The sequence below is a fragment of the Musca domestica genome, unplaced genomic scaffold (genome assembly GCF_030504385.1).
Source record: "Musca domestica strain aabys unplaced genomic scaffold, Musca_domestica.polishedcontigs.V.1.1 19, whole genome shotgun sequence".
NCBI lineage: Eukaryota > Metazoa > Arthropoda > Insecta > Diptera > Muscidae > Musca > Musca domestica.
The window spans coordinates 14176065-14196591 of NW_026712245.1; the positions used below are offsets into that span (position 1 = coordinate 14176065).

The 20527-nt window shown below is 34.0% G+C and overlaps 2 protein-coding genes across 2 annotated transcripts; both read right to left on the reverse strand.

Annotated features, from left to right (window-relative positions):
• Nucleotides 1-1295: 1295 nt before the first annotated feature.
• Nucleotides 1296-6372, reverse strand: LOC131802026 (ubiquitin-conjugating enzyme E2Q-like protein CG4502). Its single transcript, XM_059121359.1, has 5 exons — nucleotides 6178-6372; nucleotides 2317-2652; nucleotides 2144-2261; nucleotides 1666-2015; nucleotides 1296-1602 (listed from the first exon to the last, which is right to left on the reverse strand). Exons 2-5 carry the CDS (start codon nucleotides 2481-2483, stop codon nucleotides 1518-1520), a joined length of 720 nt encoding a protein of 239 aa, XP_058977342.1. The 5' UTR covers nucleotides 2484-2652; nucleotides 6178-6372; the 3' UTR covers nucleotides 1296-1517.
• A 3000-nt stretch (nucleotides 6373-9372) lies between these two features.
• On the reverse strand, nucleotides 9373-19376 carry LOC131802024 (uncharacterized). The gene is made up of 2 exons (XM_059121357.1): nucleotides 18047-19376; nucleotides 9373-11028 (listed from the first exon to the last, which is right to left on the reverse strand). Exon 2 carries the CDS (start codon nucleotides 11024-11026, stop codon nucleotides 10034-10036), a length of 993 nt encoding a protein of 330 aa, XP_058977340.1. The 5' UTR covers nucleotides 11027-11028; nucleotides 18047-19376; the 3' UTR covers nucleotides 9373-10033.
• Between the last annotated feature and the right edge of the window lie 1151 nt (nucleotides 19377-20527).

Consider the following 20527-nt stretch of genomic DNA (forward strand, 5'->3'; position numbering starts at 1 on the left):
GCAAGCTTTGATCGATAATGAAGGAAAACAAACGAAATATGGCTAAACTAAAAATATCACCAATAGAAATACATAAGACTGATGTAATGAGCCGAAATCGTATCATTGTTATTTATTATCAGAACGTACTTGAAAGAAAATCCTTGAATTTTATTTTCAAACTTTATAAAAGTAAGTCAAAGTTGAAATTTTCAATGAAATTTCCATTAAACAGGTCGTGCAAATCACAATAAAAACGACAGTTGAGATCGAAAATCCCTGATAAGGTCAAAGTGTTTGTTAACGTTTTCATACGTTTAATTCACAAATGGCATTCAATTTGACAATGCTAGTGAAATCAGCTGGTCTTAACGTGGAAATAAAGTTAATACACCAAACCTCATACCGAATTTGACCCTAATATTTAATCAGATACGCCTTCCAGCTACCTTTTAGTAACTATACCATGTATACCTTTTTTCCTCCAAAGAAAGAAAGGTACTATTTCAAATGTAGTACAACAGTTGCAAAAGCTTACTATGGCAAAGTCATTATGATTATAAAATAAAAACAAATTACTTTTATATTCAAATAGCTACCATGCTGTAAATACCTAAAATTAGCACAGTTAGATTGAGTATCTTATAAAATTATGAGATGCCAAAATATATAGTTTTGCGTATTAATGTTTTTCATTATCGATTTAATTTATATAAGTTGAGTATAAACACATAACCGCTAATTAATTTCAACATTTTGGACTAAAAACAACGATGAAAGAAACATATTAACATTTAGAAGTTGTACTTATGTAAACATGACTATAAAAATTTTAAATTATTTATTACTAATACATACATGTGTAACATATGTGTATTAGTTTATTTCCCTCATACACAAGTTGTAATAACAATAAGTTGCTTCCACGGTAAAATCAAGAAGGTAAAGTAATTTTAAATAAGACTATTTCTGCATTTTCTGTAATTTACCTCGTCATTTAACTGAATAAAAAACAGGTCTATCTCTGATTTCTGAGTATTCAATAGATTTATAGATATACATTTTGACAATGAGATGTTGTCAAATTAATAGCTCTTAACAAATTGTAAACATATTATTGCGCAACTATACCTTTTTAATTCTACCATGTTTGCTTCATTTAATTTGAAAATATGCAAAGGAACTTTCATATTTTTCATGCACAATAATTTAAAAGAATAAACCATACAATAACAACATAGAAATGAGTCTGATACTATGGCCTATCTCGTATTCATTGTACCATGCCTAGATATACCTAAAATAAACATGTCCACTTATATATATTTCAAATATCAAAATTTTAATATTGTTAGACCTTAAATAATGTTGTTGGACTAGTACATTTTTAATGCTGCTTTTCTTTTTGGTTGACTCTAAATTACCAATTATATACAGATATAAGGAAATTAATGCTAATACATCAACAAGCCATTCTGGCAGCAAATAGTTGTTGATTTTCATCAAGCCTTTTTATTGATGTAAAGGCCAAAACCACTTTAGCCATCAGAAAGCGAGGGTGTAACCCATCCATATTTTTCATGTGTTTTTACCAGTGATCGGAATGCTTCCTCTGCTCGTCGTCTGTAAAGGAGAAAGATTTAAAGGTCAAGGTTTGAAAGCAAATACAATAAATATAAACATAACCTGCTGAACTCTTTGGTATTTTTCGGTTTTCGCGTGATTCGGCCCTGTCCTTTGACAAGACTTGCCGCAAATTGCATTAGAACAGCTTCAACCGTATATGCGCTAGCCCATCCGCGGGGGGTTAATAATTCCATACAAATTGCCCCTCCATCCATGACGTACCCCTTTTCAATATGCGGTTCAACAACACGCATAAAAGGCGGAGCAAACGGAAAGTTGTCGGGAAATGTCAAATGTAATAAAATGAATGGGATATTAAGATCGGCCATATCCTTTGCTAACTTAGAATCAGGATCAACCGTGTGTAATCGTGCATGCCATTCGTATAGATTGTCATTTATGAGCTCCACCTTTGTCAGAAAAAAAATCCACAATTTTTCTTATTTCCAAAAGTTTAGTAATAACGTGAAGCCTTTTATTCACAAAAAAGCTCCGACCAATATCTTCTAAACCTATAAGGGAAGGAATGCAAACCTACCGTAAATACCGCATCGCTTTTGCAATTTTGCATTTTTTGAATTTCCTTATACTCTTTCATAAGCCTTCTTGCCCGGACACTATAGTCTGGTGTTGGATTCACAGGTGTCGGTTTAATTCTAAAAATAAATTGCATTTACATTCAATATTTTTGATGCTCTATGACACACTTACTTCTTTTCCAGTCTTCGTATTCTTTTGCCTGGCGAGTCCGTCGGTTTTTTCGCCGTGGAATCAGCTTCAGATGGTTTTTTGTCTTCTGCCAAGTCATCATTAGAAGGATTTTTACTTTTGAAAATCTTGCGTAATGAAGAAACTACTTTCTCTTTCGAACGTGACATTGTCGCAAAAATTTAACTTTGATTGAAAAGTAATGTGGTAAGCGGTGACTGAATGTGTCAACTTGTGTTTCTATATATTCATCGGTTGTTCCTTTGTAGAGAACCTTAAGTATGCCACGAAAACTGAAATCAGTCTATAATCCGTGGTAAATTGGAGGACTAGGGAAATCTGAAAGAGTTGAATACCGCTGTTATATGTAATTTTATTATCCAACAGGTCTACGTAAAATTCGACGTTGCGTACAAAAATGCCAACTTCTCCACTATGGTAAAATACTTTGTACCAAAATACGCCTATCGTATAACAGCGTTGTAAATTTCCAATTAAATACAATATTTCCCAATTAAATTATGTCTTTGTGCATTTGTTTGTTTTGTTACTTTTGAGGATCTTCATAGAATCACTTTCTGAGTCGATTTATGCATGCTAGTCTATCTGTCCATGCATTTTTGTGAAGAAAAAGCAGGTCGCATTTATTATGCGATTGAGATGAAATTTTCCAAACAATATTTGTTTGGCCCAAGGACGAACCCTATTGAAATTGATGAGAATCGGTTCAAATTTACATATAGCTCACACATTTATATTCAACCAATTTCGGGCTAATTGTGTGCCAAATGACCTGAATTTTGGCACATCCAATCGAATTTAGTCCAGAACATAAAATTTGGAGAAAATCGGTTCATATATAGCATATATGTTTTATTCGATTTGGGGTTTTAAGCCATGCGTAATATGCACACCACAAGAATGATATTTTGTATCAGATACAGCTCAGAAATAAGTGTTTAAAATTTTGTCAAGATCGGTTCAGATTTGGATATATGTCCCATATATATATATATATATATATATATATATATATATATATATATATATATATATATATATATATATATATATATATATATATCCGATTTGAGATTTTTTGTGCACCAAATGGTTAATATCAGCCAAATGGACTATATTTTGGCACTTCCGACGTAATTTTAGCCTAAAAGCAAGTGCTTCAAATTTTGGTGAAAATCTGTTCAGATTTAGCTATAGCCCTCATACATATTTTTCATCCGATTTGGTGTTAACGTCCCTCAGATGCGTAATACGCACTCCACAACAATGATATTTGATACTGACACTATGGTGCAATAAATGCAATGTAGGATAAGGTCAAAGACATAAAACTATAAATATTGGACAAAATGCATATGAGCTTTAATTTTTTCATCAGGTAATAGATGACAGGCGACATAAGAAATGCATTGGAAATTGTAGAAAAAAATGTTATTCCAATATCGCCGAAAAATGGCGGAACGATATCGTGACATAACATATTTTTTCCACTACATCTATTGGAGAAAAGTAGCAATATAATGTCCCATCTTATTATATTATATGTCTTTGATAAGGTCGAGAAAATTATGAGAAAAGAGATTTACCTGCATGCATTGTCTGGCAGAATTGCCATACATTTATTTACATATTTGTAACTATGTAACATCAATTTATAATACAAGTGTAAATGTCAGTATATCATCAAATCTTCAGTCCCAAAGGCATCGAATGCTGTATAAAATTTTGTCTCTCATGGCCATTTTCATTTCGTGGATAAAGTGAAACAATAGTTAAGTAAACATCATTTCTATCGGTATATTTTAGCAAGTAATTTATTTTCGTCGCTAATGTAGCGACAAATTTCGTTATTTGGCGAAATTAAAGCAATTAAAACATGTTTCACATAAACTGTCGCATTATAACGAAAGCGGTAAGTTATTTTTTTACGGCCTGCAATATTTGTCCATGCATTCGGAAATTAGACAAATTAAAGCAATTTGTCTTCAAAGTGACAAACAAACGTAAATGAATGCTTACATTTAATTTTATATATTTAAAGCAAAGTATCCATCTATTGGAGCTTAGACTCAGATTTTCAGAATTATTTGCGATTGTTTGAAGTTTAAGGGTACTAGACAATTTTCAGGGCAACTTCCCTCTTCTGTGAATAATAACTGTTAACTCTTTGTTTAGTTCCAATAAAACTAAGACTAAAATTGTTTTTATTGTCAAAAGGGACATAAAAATATACTGTGGATGTTTTTATGTATATTGGAATATGACGGCTCTTTCGCGCACTAAACCGCATAGGCCATTGTTTGGTTCATCACCGAACCAAAATGGACTACAGTTCTTTAGATTCACTAGATTTTGTTTATTCTGTACCTTTAGCATATTTATTCGACAAAAAAGCTATAGATAATTCTAAAAAAGCCAATTTACATATGACTCTCATATCATGCGTAATCTAGCCTTTTATAGTGTTATTTTATAGTTACTATTTTGAAATCTTTCGGTTATTCTGTTTTCATTATTTTTATATTGTACGTATATTTAGTTTGTGTACACTCTTTGGGTTCGTTTTATACGTATCTTGAATTTGTTTGAATTTATTATTAGCTAAATACTAAAGGTTACGTTACTTCAATCATGAGAATTTTATTAACAAGGAAGTACATATTTCTGAAGACACAGAACGAATTTTGCCAAAAATTGCACATTGATTTAGCAAATTTGCTTCAAAATAATCATGGTAGAAAACTTTGGAATAAGCGGTTTTACTACTGAAGGCGGCTGCAGCGTCTTTAATACCAACAATTGTTTCGGACATGTATGGAAAGTGTCTGGAATTTCGCTATTGTTACGATAGATCGGACCTTGTGATAGTGTTGGTATTTGTAACTGTTGTTTTCTTCTGGCCAACGTTGACTAACTATCATCGGGTGGTTGTGAATTCTCCTGCAGGATGAAATAATTTGTCATAAATAGGAATACGTTGAAAAGATTACGAATGGAAGTATTTATTTTCAAACCCGATCTGTTAAACTAAAAGTATTGATTTAATACTAAAAAGTATTGATTTAATACGCTAGCACACCAGACATTTCTTGGCGGACTTTTAGTTCGGTATTACACCCGTTTAAAATAAAACTCTTTGTCTGGTATGCTCTACGTTCCGGCACTATTCACATCAAATTGAACATTCTCTGCCACTTGGGCGGAAAATGAATGTTTTGCATTAATTTTTTTGTCCAATGTATAATCCCAAAGAGACTTGGATTATGGCATGCGGTTTTACATCAAACCGAGTTACATATTGATAAAATCAGCATTTTTGAACAATCTACGACATATATACCACTTAGAATTTAATCAAAAGTAATTCAAAAGAAGTGAAGATGCTTAAGTTCAGGAAACCAATTCCAATACAAGTGCCTCAAAAAAGTCTCACAAAAACAGTCATAAGCAATTTACATAACATTGTACGACAATTATTAAAGACAAAAGTACTAAAGGTAGGCCCACTTTAAGAAATATTCGAAAGCTCAACTTTCTGGTCAATATGAATATTAAGTTACAACTGTGAAGTCCTCTGCCAGGAATTTAAAAATTTTACCTATGGACTATGCGGGGAAGCCTTTTTTGAAATACGCTGCATGAGTATTGCTGAGCTGGTTGTATTGAACTATAATCCCTATAATACAAAGGTATTGGTTATTTTTAGGAACATTGTCATTTAAATTGAATTATGTTCGTGTTATTTCAATTATGATAATATATACCATGTATAAAGACGAACTTACATTACACTTTGCCAAACGATACAATGATATATTTATATATTGAAATAAAAATACTTACAACAGTTGTCTAAGCCTTTGATTGGAACTGGAATCATTTTAGTATATTTCACTACACAAGAAAATAGACGTGTAAAAGAGCCCAGATCGTGTATAGAAATAAATGTTGTAAACACTGCAATTTCCCCTACTTTATGGTAACAACTTAAAATTGTTACTGCTCCATTTTGCTCTTTCTAGTTTTTTTCCTTATTTCAATTAAAATTCAATTACAGGAGACCCGTATCTTTATTCTGTGTATATACAAACAGCTATTGATACTTTCGATTACAACTATTTTTGCAAAAATCGAAAATTACTTTCGATTTTTATTGGTAAAATCGATAACACTTGCTCTGTTCCAAAATCTGCAAGAATCTATTAGCTTCTGGTCTGTTCCAAAACTACAAGAATGTAAAAGTTATTACTAAAATAACCGATTTAGACTCATCTATATGATTTGCTTGTATACGATATGCTGCTATATTCGTCAATGAAATCAGCATAAAAAAGCCAGCAGTTCGCCTTTTGTGTATTTCGGATATCGTCTGTAAGTAATGCTGGTATTTTTCACACAAAAGTAGTGGTCCATTCTACCCGCTGTCCTAAACTCTAACTCCATGTGAGATATCGTGTATTTTGATTTTTACTTGTGACCATTACAACGGCTGCAAAATCAGGAACATTTTTAGTTGTTGGTCAATTTCAACCCCTAATATATTGCGGACATCTTTGAAAACAATAGGCCTAGCCCTTCTGAGCCTAACCCTACCCTTATGTAAATTTTCGTGAGGATCGGACGATAATTGCAATCTGCATATAATAACCCCAACCTGTGTTGTAAGGTGAAAAAATATCATATTTTGTAATATTTATATTTTCAATATTTTAAGTCAAATTAAAAAAATTGCATGCGATAAAAAATATGAAAAAATAAAAAAATGTCACAAAATACTACAAAATCTATACTAGCATAATTATTGGAATTTTTTTTGCCATTTTTTTTTACATTTTATTCCTTTATGTCAAGAGGGCATTCTGAATTGACAAAATATGTCAAAATCGGTTCAGCCATTCTTGAGATATAAGCATTCTAACTTACATCCCCTTCCTTTGTATATACACATTGTATATATTTCGCTATATATAACCGATATATTTATTATCGGCATCTACGTAACGGTCAGAATTGACCTGTTCGTCTATTTGTGATTTGACCGGGATTAAAAATATTCGCGGTTTAATGGAAATGTTGAATTTTATTTAACACAAATGTTGTGGCCTATTTCACCCACTAAATATTACCCAATGGCCATCAAAAGGCTTCTGCCCAGCCCTAAGCTCTAGCGCCATGCTAACTTTTGCGTCGATTGGTCTACAATTGCGACCTGTAGAGCAGCTGCAAAATCAGGATTTTTTTTAGTTTTTGGTCCATTTCAAACCCTAAATATTATGCGATTTTCTTCAAAAGAAATAGGGTTCTATTCTGACCCTAGCCCCACCTCCATTCTAAAGATCGGGCCATAATTGCGACCTGTAGAGTGATTACAAATTAACATGGACAGACGGACGGACGGACATACATAGCTAGATCGACTCAGTTCGGCGAGATAGGAAGATCCATATATACTTTCCTATGTGGGAAACCAATATTTCGTGGTGTTACATAATTTTTGGCCCAATCAAACTTATAATACCGCCAACACATAGTGTTGTAGGGTATAAAAATGCAAATGTTCGATATGAATGGGCAATAAACTGTACAATTTGGAGATAAAACAATATTGTCCTTATATCTTGGAACTTGGAAGTATCTTAATTCAATCTTAGTTCTGTAAACGTATGGAACTATTGATCGCTGCCAATATATAAATCTTCAAAAGATCAACTTTAAGCTTTTTTTAAATTCATTTAAAACATGTTTATTATTGTACTTACGTTGTTACGATGGTGTACAGAGATTAGTCTGTTGCTCAGCAACCTTTCTCACGGACTGTTTCACAACTGTCATTTGGCATTTCCACTGCACTTTATTCGCTCTCTATGCGTTGTTTGACCCTTAACTATGAAAAAAACAGAAAACTGCAAACAAAAGAGGCAATATTTTCAAAATGTTTCTATCGGCAGAAAAAATGTTTGATAAAAGTCTCTCCAGGAGAATTTAAAAATTGAAAAACACAAAAATATGTTCAAAATGTCAAAATTTACACAAAAATTTAAAAACGTGAATGAAAATTGTAAAATAAATGATATATTTATGTTAGTGAGAATTTCATGTATTTTCGTATAAATTCACATTAAAATCAACAAACAAAATTTTTGAAAAAATTAATTATTTTACTATGAATTACGAATCGTGCCGTATGAACGGGTTAATACCTAATTCTGAGAACGAACAACGTTGTTCGGTTTCCAATGGAAACATGCTATAACAATGTAAAAGTTTTTACCACGATAACCGACCGGTTTTCACTTTATGTTATCGAAAAAAATTTTCACAACTAGTAGATTGTAGCAGATTGTGGAACAGATCAAGTGAAATGTCTGTAATCTTAAGTAAAATATTGACAAGAATAACATTCTTGCAGTTCATTAAATTATTTAATTAAGTTGTTGTCATTAATTTTCATCAGTATAATTGAAAAAAGCTAGTAAATATGAATGTGGGGTGTTCTGCGTCACCCTGTGAATGCGCCGTTACTAACTTTACTCAGTTAACATCCCTGTGGCATAGAAAAACAAAAATAATAAAAATGTAGACATCGAAATGATCTCACCGTTTATCTTCGAAAAAATCGAATCAGCAGATGTCATCTATATCGTTTCAGGGGTTGAGTGAGAGTATTTAAGTCACTCAGTTCTAAAATGTTAAAAATTTTATTTTATTTGTTACCTTAAAAATTGAATAACCTATTTTTTTCGTTCACAACATAGTTTTTTAGTTCCTGAACTTGCCATACATTTACTTTTAGATTAGAGTGCATATCTTTTTATCATTATTTACTATGCTTGTGAAAATAAGCATTATATATTTGATTTAACAAAATAAACATGAATTCTTGTTCTTAAAAATTCTTGTTTTTCACTAATTTTAATAGGTTTTAGGGATTAGGAACAAATCACCCATTTTGGTATAAGATCAATGTCATTTTTTACACTGTTTTTTTTTTTTTACACGGCTTCTTCTGGAACCAATCTACCGTGTAAAAACAGACTGTTTTTTACTTCACCTTTTTTTATTTGTTATTTAATTAAAAGATGATGTTTATTTTTGCTTTTTTTTCCTTTTATTATTTTGTTTCAATTCTTTAAATTCAATTTGTTTCGTTTACACTTTTTGTTTAGATTTAGGTTTTTTTGTTCAATTAATTTCCTTTTTTTTGTACAATGTTTTGTTTACAATTTTTTTGTTTATTTGTAGTTTTTTGTTCAATTTGTTCAATTTTTTTTTTTGTACAATGTTTTATTTTCAATTTTTTGTACAATGTTTTATGTTTTTTGTATTATGTTTTTTTTGTTAACACTTTGGTTTTTTTTGTTTTTGGGCACTGTTCACTTCGGGGGGGAAACTTGCGTACGCGCTTTCAAATTCGAGACAGAACTGATCTAACTCAAATTTGCATCGTCACAGCAAACCTGTTTTGGCTGGTGACGATGCTTATTTATTTAAATTCAGCATTGGAATTTACCGGTGGCTGCATATATGTGCATGTGTGTGTGTATATGTACATCATTTTTTTATGATGTTATTTATGCAGCCATCGGTAATGTAACAAACAACACTGTTGCGCAAAAATCTAGCATCTTTTATGAACATTTCTGGCCCCCGAATGACAAGTGTTTACATTCATTTACAATGTTCAAATACAATGTTGTTCTTATATTTTTGGCATATTTTTTATTGGACCGGCAAACACGTAACCCAGTTGGGTATCATAGGCCAGGACATCTCCAATTCCAGCCTCCTTGCACTCGTCTTTTCTTATGGCTGAGTAAACGTCAGCACCCAGTTCCACATCGACGGGATTGTTGCCTCGGGGATCAGGGTCGGCTAGGGCGCAATTTCGGAAACTTCTTGTGGGGTCCTCGAGGATTGGGTCCGAGTAAATGCGCCTGGGCAAATCTTCGATTATCACGGCATTAACTCTAAGACTCCAGTGGCTGTTTGTGCGGCGGGGCGAAACCGTAAAGGTGGTAAATCGCTGCCCTTTGTAAATCCGCGATTGTAGGCCCAATCTACGGAAAGCCGCATACGATATTTTGGACATCGTCGCTGATTGGCTGATTAATGCCCTTAGCATGCTGTACCCCTCTATTTTGTCAGCCTTGATGCGCACCATAGCCGTTGGCACAAATACCAAATCCCACGCAAAGTTTGGTGTTGTTACAACTTCCACGTTTAGGGATACTTCCTCCAGCTGAGACGCCCCGTGTAGCAGCGTATGATGCCGATTGTTGCACCTCCTGCAACCAGTCAACGACGGACAGTCAGGGGCCAAATGACTTCTGGCAAGGCAATTTCTGCAGTACCCCCTACGCTCCACAGTCTCATAGCGTTGGAAGGGGGTCTGGTGGCGAAACCTCTCGCAAGCACTGAGGGCATGGTCCTCTTGACACAACCCACAGGAATACTGCCAATAGCTGGGTCGTTCTTGGCGTTGGCGGGATCTTGCAGCGGAGCGGCTTCGTTGACGTCTTTCTGGCGATGTGGAACTGGGAAGTCTGCGGTGTCTATGAGCCGGTCTGCTGGGAATGGGTTCGGTTGGGCGTCTGGGTCTGCTAGAACTTCTCGCTGTTGGACGTTCGGATTGGTTGGGACTGCGGCTGCGATCATCTAAACGGCAGTCTTGATTGGGCAAGTAGGCAGCCATATCTGAAAAAAACCAAAGGCGAGTACTATGTTCTTTTTTAAGTAGGATTCCGGCTAGTCAGTCGGAAAACAATTTGACAATTTTTGTGATAGGTCTGCTTATGTTGCCACTTGATGTCCGTATGTCTACAACCCTCGTATTCTGATCGCTACCGAGATATGTTTTTGCAATTCGACCCAACTTCCATTCATTTGGAGCCAACCTATCGTCCTTTATGACTACTAAATCTCCTTCTTTGACATTCTCCCTTTCACGCTTCCATTTAGTTCTTCTGTGAAGTTCGTGGAGATATTCTAATTTCCACCTATTGCAAAAGTATTGTGAAATAACTTTGAGTCGTTTCCAACGATTTACTAGACTAAGATCTGTGTCGGAAATGTCGGGTTCAGCAGGAGTAAGAATTGATGTTCCAATTAAGAAATGACCAGGAGTTAACGGGGAAAGGTCATTTGGATCATCGCTACCAGGACTTAAGGGTCGCGAATTAAGGCAGGCTTCAATTCTTGCTAAGATAGTTGTAAATTCTTCAAATGTGAAATTCATTTTTGGAATACTTTTTCGCAAATGCATTTTAAACGATTTAACGCCGGCCTCCCACAAACCGCCCATGTGCGGAGCGCCAGGCGGGATAAATTTCCAAGTAAGATTTTGATTGAAATTGTTTTGGATTGTGCTACTTTGAATATTCTTCATGAAAGCTAATCGATCTCGCTTTAATAAATCGACCGCTCCCACAAAATTGGTTCCGTTGTCGGAAAATATACAAGACGGACAACCTCGCCGACTTATGAATCTGGAGAAAGCGGCGAGAAAGGCATAAGTAGATAAATCGCTAGTTGGTTCTAAATGTATAGCCTTGGTGGCGAAGCAGACGAACAGGCAAACATAGCCTTTTGTGATAAAGCAAGCCCTTCCTGAATAACTTTTAATATTAAAGGGTCCTGCAAAATCTACCCCAGTGTTTGTAAAGGGTCGAGACAGAAAAGTACGTTCGGGTGGCAGCGAGGCCATTATTTGAGTTTGGGTTTGTTTCTTGTGAATTAAGCAGATTCGACATTTTCGTATAGTTTGTTTAACCAGAGATTTGAGTCCAAATATCCAGAATTCGGATCTTAGCACTCGGGTCATCAATTGATTACCACCATGTAAAGTGATCTTATGAGTGAATTCGACCAACAATTTGCTAAGGGTAGTTCCGTGTGGTAGTATTATGGGATGACGTTCGCTATATGTAAGGGCTGGAGATTGAACTAATCTGCCATTAGCTCGAATAATACCCTTTGAGTCGAGAAACGGGTTTAACGTCAATAGAGGGCTCGATGGAGAAATTGGAGACTTTTTCATTAGTGAATTATATTCATCTGCATAAACGAATTTTTGTGTACGAATTATGCAAGATCGTTTTCCATCTTGGATTTCGGCTGCGGTAAGATCTATTGATGAGGAGCGAATATTTTGCCGATTTGCGCCTGTATTTTTCCAAAATCGCAGAGCATAGGCGTATGATCGGTAGACTTTTGCCAATGATGAGAAATTTTTTAATGGATCCTCTCTTTCTTGAAATATAGTCAGAACTTTTACAGCTTTAGCCTCTAAATTTGTGTCGTTTGGGATATCTTGCGATGGCCAACGATCTTTTGGCATTTTGAGCCATTGAGGTCCATGCCACCAGAGCTCATGAGTCGTTAGTTCAGTTGGAGAACATCCACGACTAGCAATGTCAGCTGGGTTGCTTTCAGAGTCAACATGTTTCCAGTTTTCTTGCCCAACATTATCAGATATTTCCGAGACTCTATTTCCCACAAAGGTGCTCCAATGACAAGGAGGCTTTTTTAACCAGGCCAAGACAATAGTAGAGTCTGTCCAAAAATGTGTTGAATATTTTGATATTTGTAGACTGTTTGTAATAGATTTTGCTAATTTGGAAAGTAAGACTGCCCCACATAATTCGAGCCTTGGTATTGAAAGTTTTTTGATTGGTGCTACACGAGTCTTTGCTGCTAATAAAAAGGTGTGTGTGGTATGGTCAGTTTTTTCAATCCGAACATATAGCGTGGCTCCATACGCGCTCTCCGATGCGTCACAAAATCCATGAATCTCAACAGAAGCCTCTAGTGTAAACTGTATCCATCTTGGAACTCTGAGAGATTTAATATCATTGCTATTTTTGACAAAGTTTTGCCAATTTATATGGGTGATTGGTTTCAGTGTATCATCCCAATCGATTTTATCCAGCCAAATTTGTTGCATTATCAGTTTTGCTACGACCACTATTGGTGCTAGCCATCCGCATGGATCAAACAATTTGGCTATAGTTGATAAAACTTTTCGTTTTGTGTAAATGTTTTTGTTTTCCACGGTTGGAGGTGTAAAAGTGAAAAAATCACCTGATATATTCCATCGTATTCCCAACGTTTTCGTGGACGCATCTTCAGAGATATCCAACCAGTTAAGAGGCAATAAATTTTCTTGTGGAATATCTTTTATTATTGTATGATAATTTGAGGCCCATTTCATAAGTTGAAATCCAGCGGATTCGAGCGCTGCTACTAAGTCCTTCCGAGCTTTTATAGTCTCCTCAATTGTGTGTCCACCCGCAAGTACATCATCCACATAAAGATTTTGTCTTATAATTCTTGCAGCTCTTGGATACGAATCTTGAACATCATCTGCCAATTTCATAAGAGTTCTCAGTGCCAGAAACGGTGCGCAATTTACTCCAAATGTTACAGTTAGTAATTCATAGTCTTCAACTGGGTCTGTTGGCGATTTTCTAAACAGAATTCTTTGATATTTTGTTTGAGTTGAATCCAACAGTATTTGCCTATACATTTTAGTAATATCGGCGTTAAAAGCATACTTAAAAAATCTCCATTTTAGAATTTGTAGTACCAAATCTTGTTGTAAAATGGGTCCCGGAAACAATATGTCATTGAGACTTGTTTTGTTTGATGATGGGCAAGAAGCATTGAAGACGACTCGTAACTTTGTCGTGACTCGATCTGGCTTAATTACTGCATGATGTGGTAGATAATAATTGGGCATTTCGTCTCTTTCATCCGGATTGATCCTCCGCATATGACCAAGTTCTAAATATTCGAGTATTGAGGCATCATATTGTTCTTTTATCTCGGGCGTTTTCATAAGTTTTTTCTCCATTCTGTAGAATTGAGCTAAGGCGATGTTTCGGGAATTTCCTAATTCTTCGCATTTTTTGAATGGGAGAGTCACCACATATCTTCCATCCTTGTTTCGTATTGTTGTTTCAGTAAAATTTTGTTCACAAAATTGGTCTTCTTCTGACCGTAAAACTTTTTTAGGGGTTTCTTCCACCTCCCAAAATCGTGTAAGTACTTTCTCTATTGATGTTGTATTTAGAAGTGATATTTGTTTTCGTTGAAGAGTGCTTCCCGGTATGGGTCCTCCAACTATCCATCCAAATTTGGTTTTTTGAGTTAAAATTGATCCAAATGTTCTCATCGGAGTTCCAAGTGTGAATATTAATGGTCCTATGTCCATTCCAATAAGTAAATCAATGGGTTGACTAACGTAAAATTTCGGGTCAGCCAGTTCTAATGCTGTTACATCTCGAAGTTGTGATTCATCTAAGTTTTGTGGTGGTAGATTTGAAGGTAAATTCTTTAAAACTGGAGCCCATACTTCCAGTTTAAAGCTAGGGTCGTATTTGGATCTCATAGTAAACAAGCAAGATTTCGTAGATGTTTCGGCAACAAATTGACTAAGGCCGGTGATATGAACTAGATTGTTCCTTGTGGGTAATTTCAAGAGGTTTTTCATCTTCTCAGAAATAAAAGTGGATTGTGATCCTGAATCTATTAGAGCTCGGGCATCGTATAGTTGTCCTTTGGTTTCAATTTGTACTATTGCTGTGAAAAGTAGAGTTCCTCCAGATTGTTGCTCACTAATTCGCTCATCTTGGAGGGTCAAAGTGGTAATAGTAGTTGGTTCTAGGTTGGTAGTGGACTGTATGTGAGTTGAAAGAGCAGCAGCACTGGTACTAGGTTGTGCTTCCACTCGAGCTAGGTATGTGTTTGTGGTTTGGGTTTCCGACCCCTTGTGTAACAAAGTATTATGTCTCATAGTACAAATACGACAACCAAAGCGACTTTTGCAATCTCTTACTCCGTGGTTTGAAGACAAGCAGTTGTAGCATAAGTGTGACGTTTTCACAGTGTGAATTCTGTCATTTACACTCTTTTTTAAAAATTCGCTGCAATCCCTGATAAAATGGTTTGATTTGCAGACTTGACATGTTTGAATATTTTGTGATTTATTTTGTTGAGGTTGTGCTAAGTTGTTTCTTCCTCCAAAATTGGTTGTATTTTTTGCGACATTTGTTTGAAATGTTTTCAAAAATCTAGGTTTATTGATGTTATTTTGCTTCTGTTGAGCAAATTTTGATGTTGAGGGTTTTATATTCCCTACTGATTCCAAGGTTTTGAATTTGTTTGTTAAGAAATCGTCAAAATGTTCCCATTTTGGTATTTGTTTACAATCGCTTAATGAGTTCTCGAATTCTTCTAGGAAGCCTCTAGGTAATTTTGTTGAGCAAATGTATATTAAAATCGGATCCCATCCTTTTACATCGACGTCAAGCATCCCCAAAGTTTGAATACAGCTATTCACAGTGCGTTGTAGTTTTTGAATAGTGTGACTTGAGTCTGTAGAAACACCAGGTAGATTAAAAAGTGTTTTAATTTCTTCATTAATTTGCATCCTTTTGTTCTCATAACGATCCGTAAGATTTTTCCATGCTAGTGCAAATCCATCATTAGTTAGTGGAACATGCGTTATAATTTCTCGTGCTTCTCCTGCTGTCTTTTGAGTCAAATGGAATAACTTTTCGACATTACTTAATTTTGAATTGTTTATGTAAATTGCCGAAAATAAATCTCTGAAAGTCGGCCATTCTCGATAACCCCCTTTAAAAGTGTCTGTGTCGCATGGCGGCAGCCGTGATATTGGCGTAAAATCCACTTCCTTTCCTTGCTGTGACATCTCTGAATCTCTTTTCATTTTCTCCTGTGCTTTTTCATCCAAAATATTTTGAATTTGTCCATTTATTGAACTCAGCGCCTGTTTATATGATCCCATGGTATCCATATAATGTTTCCTCAGTTTATTTTTGTCGATGGTTTTTCCTCCTTCCTCTGGAACATAATCACGGCAGTCTAAATATGCCCTTTTGACCTGGTCCCATGCAGAATCCAACTCCATACGTGTTGTCTCCAAAGTATGAACCGTGTCATCCGGTTTGGTTATTGAAAAAATTGAAATATAATCCTGAAGATCGTTGACGCAGTTTGCGAATTTTTCGCTTAGGGTCCTATCCATTTTGATGACTGAGTATTAACCTTTACCGAAATTTTGTTGTGTTGCAAAAGGGAAAGGCAACCCAATGAAAAGGATTGACTTGGAATAAGATTCAAACTTTTATCCAAATTTTTATTTTTAAAAAATAAGGATAAGCTATCTTCTTCAATTTGATCAACGAAATCTATGTTAAATTTTTGGTTTGGGTCGAATTATATTTCGTTTTGTTCCAAAGACTTGAAAGTTCTTGCAAAATTCCAAAAACTTTACTTTGTATGAGACGCCGAAATAATTTTGTTTAAAAATGTTTGCTGGGTTGTCCAGAGAAGTCAAACTCAATCAAGATATACCAAGGTGTCATAAAATATCTTGAAATCCACTCACAAGGATATTTTATTTTAAGAAAATCCAGGGTTTTTTCCCAGCAGTAAAATTGTAGAAAATGAAAATTTTCAATAAATATTTCCAAAAATGAAAAATATTTCCTATTGAAATAAAAATGTGTGCTGGGTTGTCGAACAAAGAATCCTCAAAAATATTACCATAAAATTGCAGGAGTAATTTTAAATTTTGACGAGACAAAAATATTGCTATGAAAATTTGTTTGAGGCAACAAATTTTCTAAAAACGCTAGGTAATTAATTTAAAATCACAAGGTGCTAGTATTGGGTCAAGTTCCACAAATTTTTTTTTCCTCCAGAAAAATTCCAATAATTTGCAAAATTTTCCAAAAAATTTGTATATTCCAGCAAAATGTTTGTTGTGTCTAACTCCAATTAAAATTTCCACGAAAATCTAACTTTTTCGTTCAGCAAATTCTTTCCAAATGTTTGTTTTAGCAAAAAGCAAAAAAAAAATACCAGCAAAATATTTCTGCGAAAAAATGCAGAAATAAATTTTGGGTCCCAGAAATGTTTTTCTTGATTTAAAAATTTTAAGATATTTGTAAAATATAATAAAAATGTGTTATATTATATATGGGATCGATTTTTTTTTGTCTGTCCACAGACGCCAATCTAATTTTTTTTCCAAAAATCCCGAAAAAAAATTCTAGGTTAAGTATTGTTTCATGTCCGTCCACTAGACGCTATTATTTGCAAAATCCGTCTGTCCACCAAACGGTTGCTATGTATTTCGCTTATGTATTTTTGTGACGCCAAAAATGTTAAAAATATGGCGATTATATATTTTTATGTGACGCTAGATTTTTTTCCAATATGGCGTTTATATATGTGTCAAGCGACGCCAATTTTCCAATAAGATTGTTTTCTCCAATATGGCGTTTATATGTGTCAAGCGACGCCAATTTTCCAATAAGATTGTTTTCTCCAATATGGCGTTTATATGTGTCAAGCGACGCCAATTTTCCAATAAGATTGTTTTTTTTTTTCAATATGGCGCTTATTTATTTTTTGAACTGCACGTTCAGCAATTTCCAATATTACATATTTATGTAAATGAAAATTCGCGCTATTTTATAAGTACTTATTGCGCCTATGTGAGTCTATATTTAGATGTCCGTCCACAAAATGGCTCCAAAAAGGGAAATTTTCTCAAAAAAGTGTCTTAGAGGCAACGCAGCAACTTTAAAAAGTGGGAATCTTCGGGTCAATGCAAATATTGAGGATTTGCCAGCTCCCGGTATGCCCTTTATGTCCAACAAAAGAAATTTGGTTGAGTACTCACTTTGATGTGGCCTTTGGGTCTCAAAAAAAAATTCGTTGTTGTAGTGTTGCTCTTGTTGTTACTATTGTTGTTGTGTTGCCGGAGTCCTTCGTGGTCTTCTGGCAGCTTCCACAATTTTGCGTACTTCTGGATTTTATATTTAGTTTTTTTTTTTGTGATATTGTGTACTGTCACTTTTTTCACACCTTTTATTTTTGTATTTTGTCTTTTGTGTAGACCTTTTTTTATTGAAAAAATAAAAAATTTAATTAATTTTTGTATATTTTTGTAGCACTGTGTAATTTCTTTTAGTTCTGTAGCACCGTGTAATGTCACTTTGTATCACTTTTTAATGTCACTTTTGTAGCACTGTGTATTTTCTGTTTGTTTTGTAGCACTGTGTATTTTCTGTTTGTTTTGTAGCACTGTGTATTTTCTGTTTGTTTTGTAGCACTGTGTATTTTCTGTTTGTTTTGTGGCACTGTGTGTTGTCTCTTTTTTGTAGTAAATTTGTAAAAATATATATTTGTTTGTTTAATGTCACTTTTTTGTAGCACAGTGTACTTTCTATTTTTTTTTTTTTTTCTTTTTCTTTTGGTTGCACTTTTTTTTTCAACGTCACTTTTTGTTAATTTATTTATTTATATGTTATTATGCACTTTTGTTTTTGTTTCACTTCACTGTGTCTGTCCACTAAATTTTTTTTTGTTTTTAATATTTTAAAAACTTCACTTTATGCTCCGGCTCTGGAGGACCAAATGTTTTTTACTTCACCTTTTTTTATTTGTTATTTAATTAAAAGATGATGTTTATTTTTGCTTTTTTTTCCTTTTATTATTTTGTTTCAATTCTTTAAATTCAATTTGTTTCGTTTACACTTTTTGTTTAGATTTAGGTTTTTTTGTTCAATTAATTTCCTTTTTTTTGTACAATGTTTTGTTTACAATTTTTTTGTTTATTTGTAGTTTTTTGTTCAATTTGTTCAATTTTTTTTTTTGTACAATGTTTTATTTTCAATTTTTTGTACAATGTTTTATGTTTTTTGTATTATGTTTTTTTTGTTAACACTTTGGTTTTTTTTGTTTTTGGGCACTGTTCACTTCGGGGGGGAAACTTGCGTACGCGCTTTCAAATTCGAGACAGAACTGATCTAACTCAAATTTGCATCGTCACAGCAAACCTGTTTTGGCTGGTGACGATGCTTATTTATTTAAATTCAGCATTGGAATTTACCGGTGGCTGCATATATGTGCATGTGTGTGTGTATATGTACATCATTTTTTTATGATGTTATTTATGCAGCCATCGGTAATGTAACAAACAACACTGTTGCGCAAAAATCTAGCATCTTTTATGAACACAGACTTAGGTGTAGATGACATCTGCTGATTCCATTTTTTTTTTCGAAGATAAACGGTGAGAGTATTTCGTTGTCTATATTTTCATTTGTCTATGCAAAGAGTTTCCCATGGAATATCTGTGTGTTCACCAACAAAATTGTAAAAAATAAATTGTTTTGAATTTTCTTTCAAATTGGATTTGTGAAGAATATTTAGTTTTGTTCGAGCAGTCGATGAGGAAGGTGATGTCGGATATTTTTATGAATACATAATTGAAACAAATATACTACATATTTGAAACGAATATTTCCAAAATTGTAAAAATTACAATAGTTAAGATTTCTCTTTTTTGATAGAATTCTATTTGACATAATTTCACATGTTTGGAATAGAAATTCATTTCATATTGATCGACAAATTCATTGACCTTCCAAATTAGTGGAAATTTGCATATCATGAAATGATATGCACGTTCTTAGTCAATATTGGGAAAAATAACTGGATATGATGTTTGACATTCTGTTTGTTGTTCATAGAAATAATTTTTTAGCACCCAACACAGGATATGAGTTTTTGATCAGCGTAACATTCTATGTATGTCTGTATGTCAGCCTGTGGCAATCGGTATTACTTTTAAAAGGGCCAACTTAGATGGTTAGCATGTTATGTCCGAAATTATTAAACACAAAGTTATATAAAATTTTTGAAAATGTCAACTCATATGTTTTTGAAGGACATTTATATCATCTTTTTTTATTTTAAAGTGAATCAGAATTGAAATAATTGTTCAAATATAGCTCCGAACTGTCTGATCCAAATATTCATTTTTACCCACGAAGTTGTTTTAAAAACAGAAAATTTAAAATTGAAAAATTAAAAGTGAGAAATTATTCCTCTATGTTTAAAGTGACAAAGAAACACTTGCATTTTTTCAAAACACATACAATCACAACATAATTTTGAATTTCTCTGCCTGGCCCTGCTTTATTTATTTTTAGTGGAGGAAGCTCCATTCCATAAATAATTTGGACCCCAGAATCTAGCAATATTGATATAATCTTCTCAGTGACAGTGCGATAAACCTTTTAGAAACCTTAAATTCTTCCATCGATGAAAAGTAGATAATTTTCTTTAGCCATATGATCGCTAGCACCCGCGGCTA

Excerpts from the sequence above, each read along its gene's own strand:
- LOC131802026 (XM_059121359.1), bottom strand. The coding sequence starts at position 2,483 with ATGTCACGTTCGAAAGAGAAAGTAGTTTCTTCATTACGCAAGATTTTC. Across the intron at positions 2,262-2,316 it reads ATACGAAGACTGGAAAAGAA|AATTAAACCGACACCTGTGA; the intron begins GTAAGTGTGTCA and ends ATTTATTTTTAG. Across the intron at positions 2,016-2,143 it reads AAAGCGATGCGGTATTTACG|GTGGAGCTCATAAATGACAA; the intron begins GTAGGTTTGCAT and ends TTTCTGACAAAG.
- LOC131802024 (XM_059121357.1), bottom strand. The coding sequence starts at position 11,026 with ATGGCTGCCTACTTGCCCAATCAAGACTGCCGTTTAGATGATCGCAGC.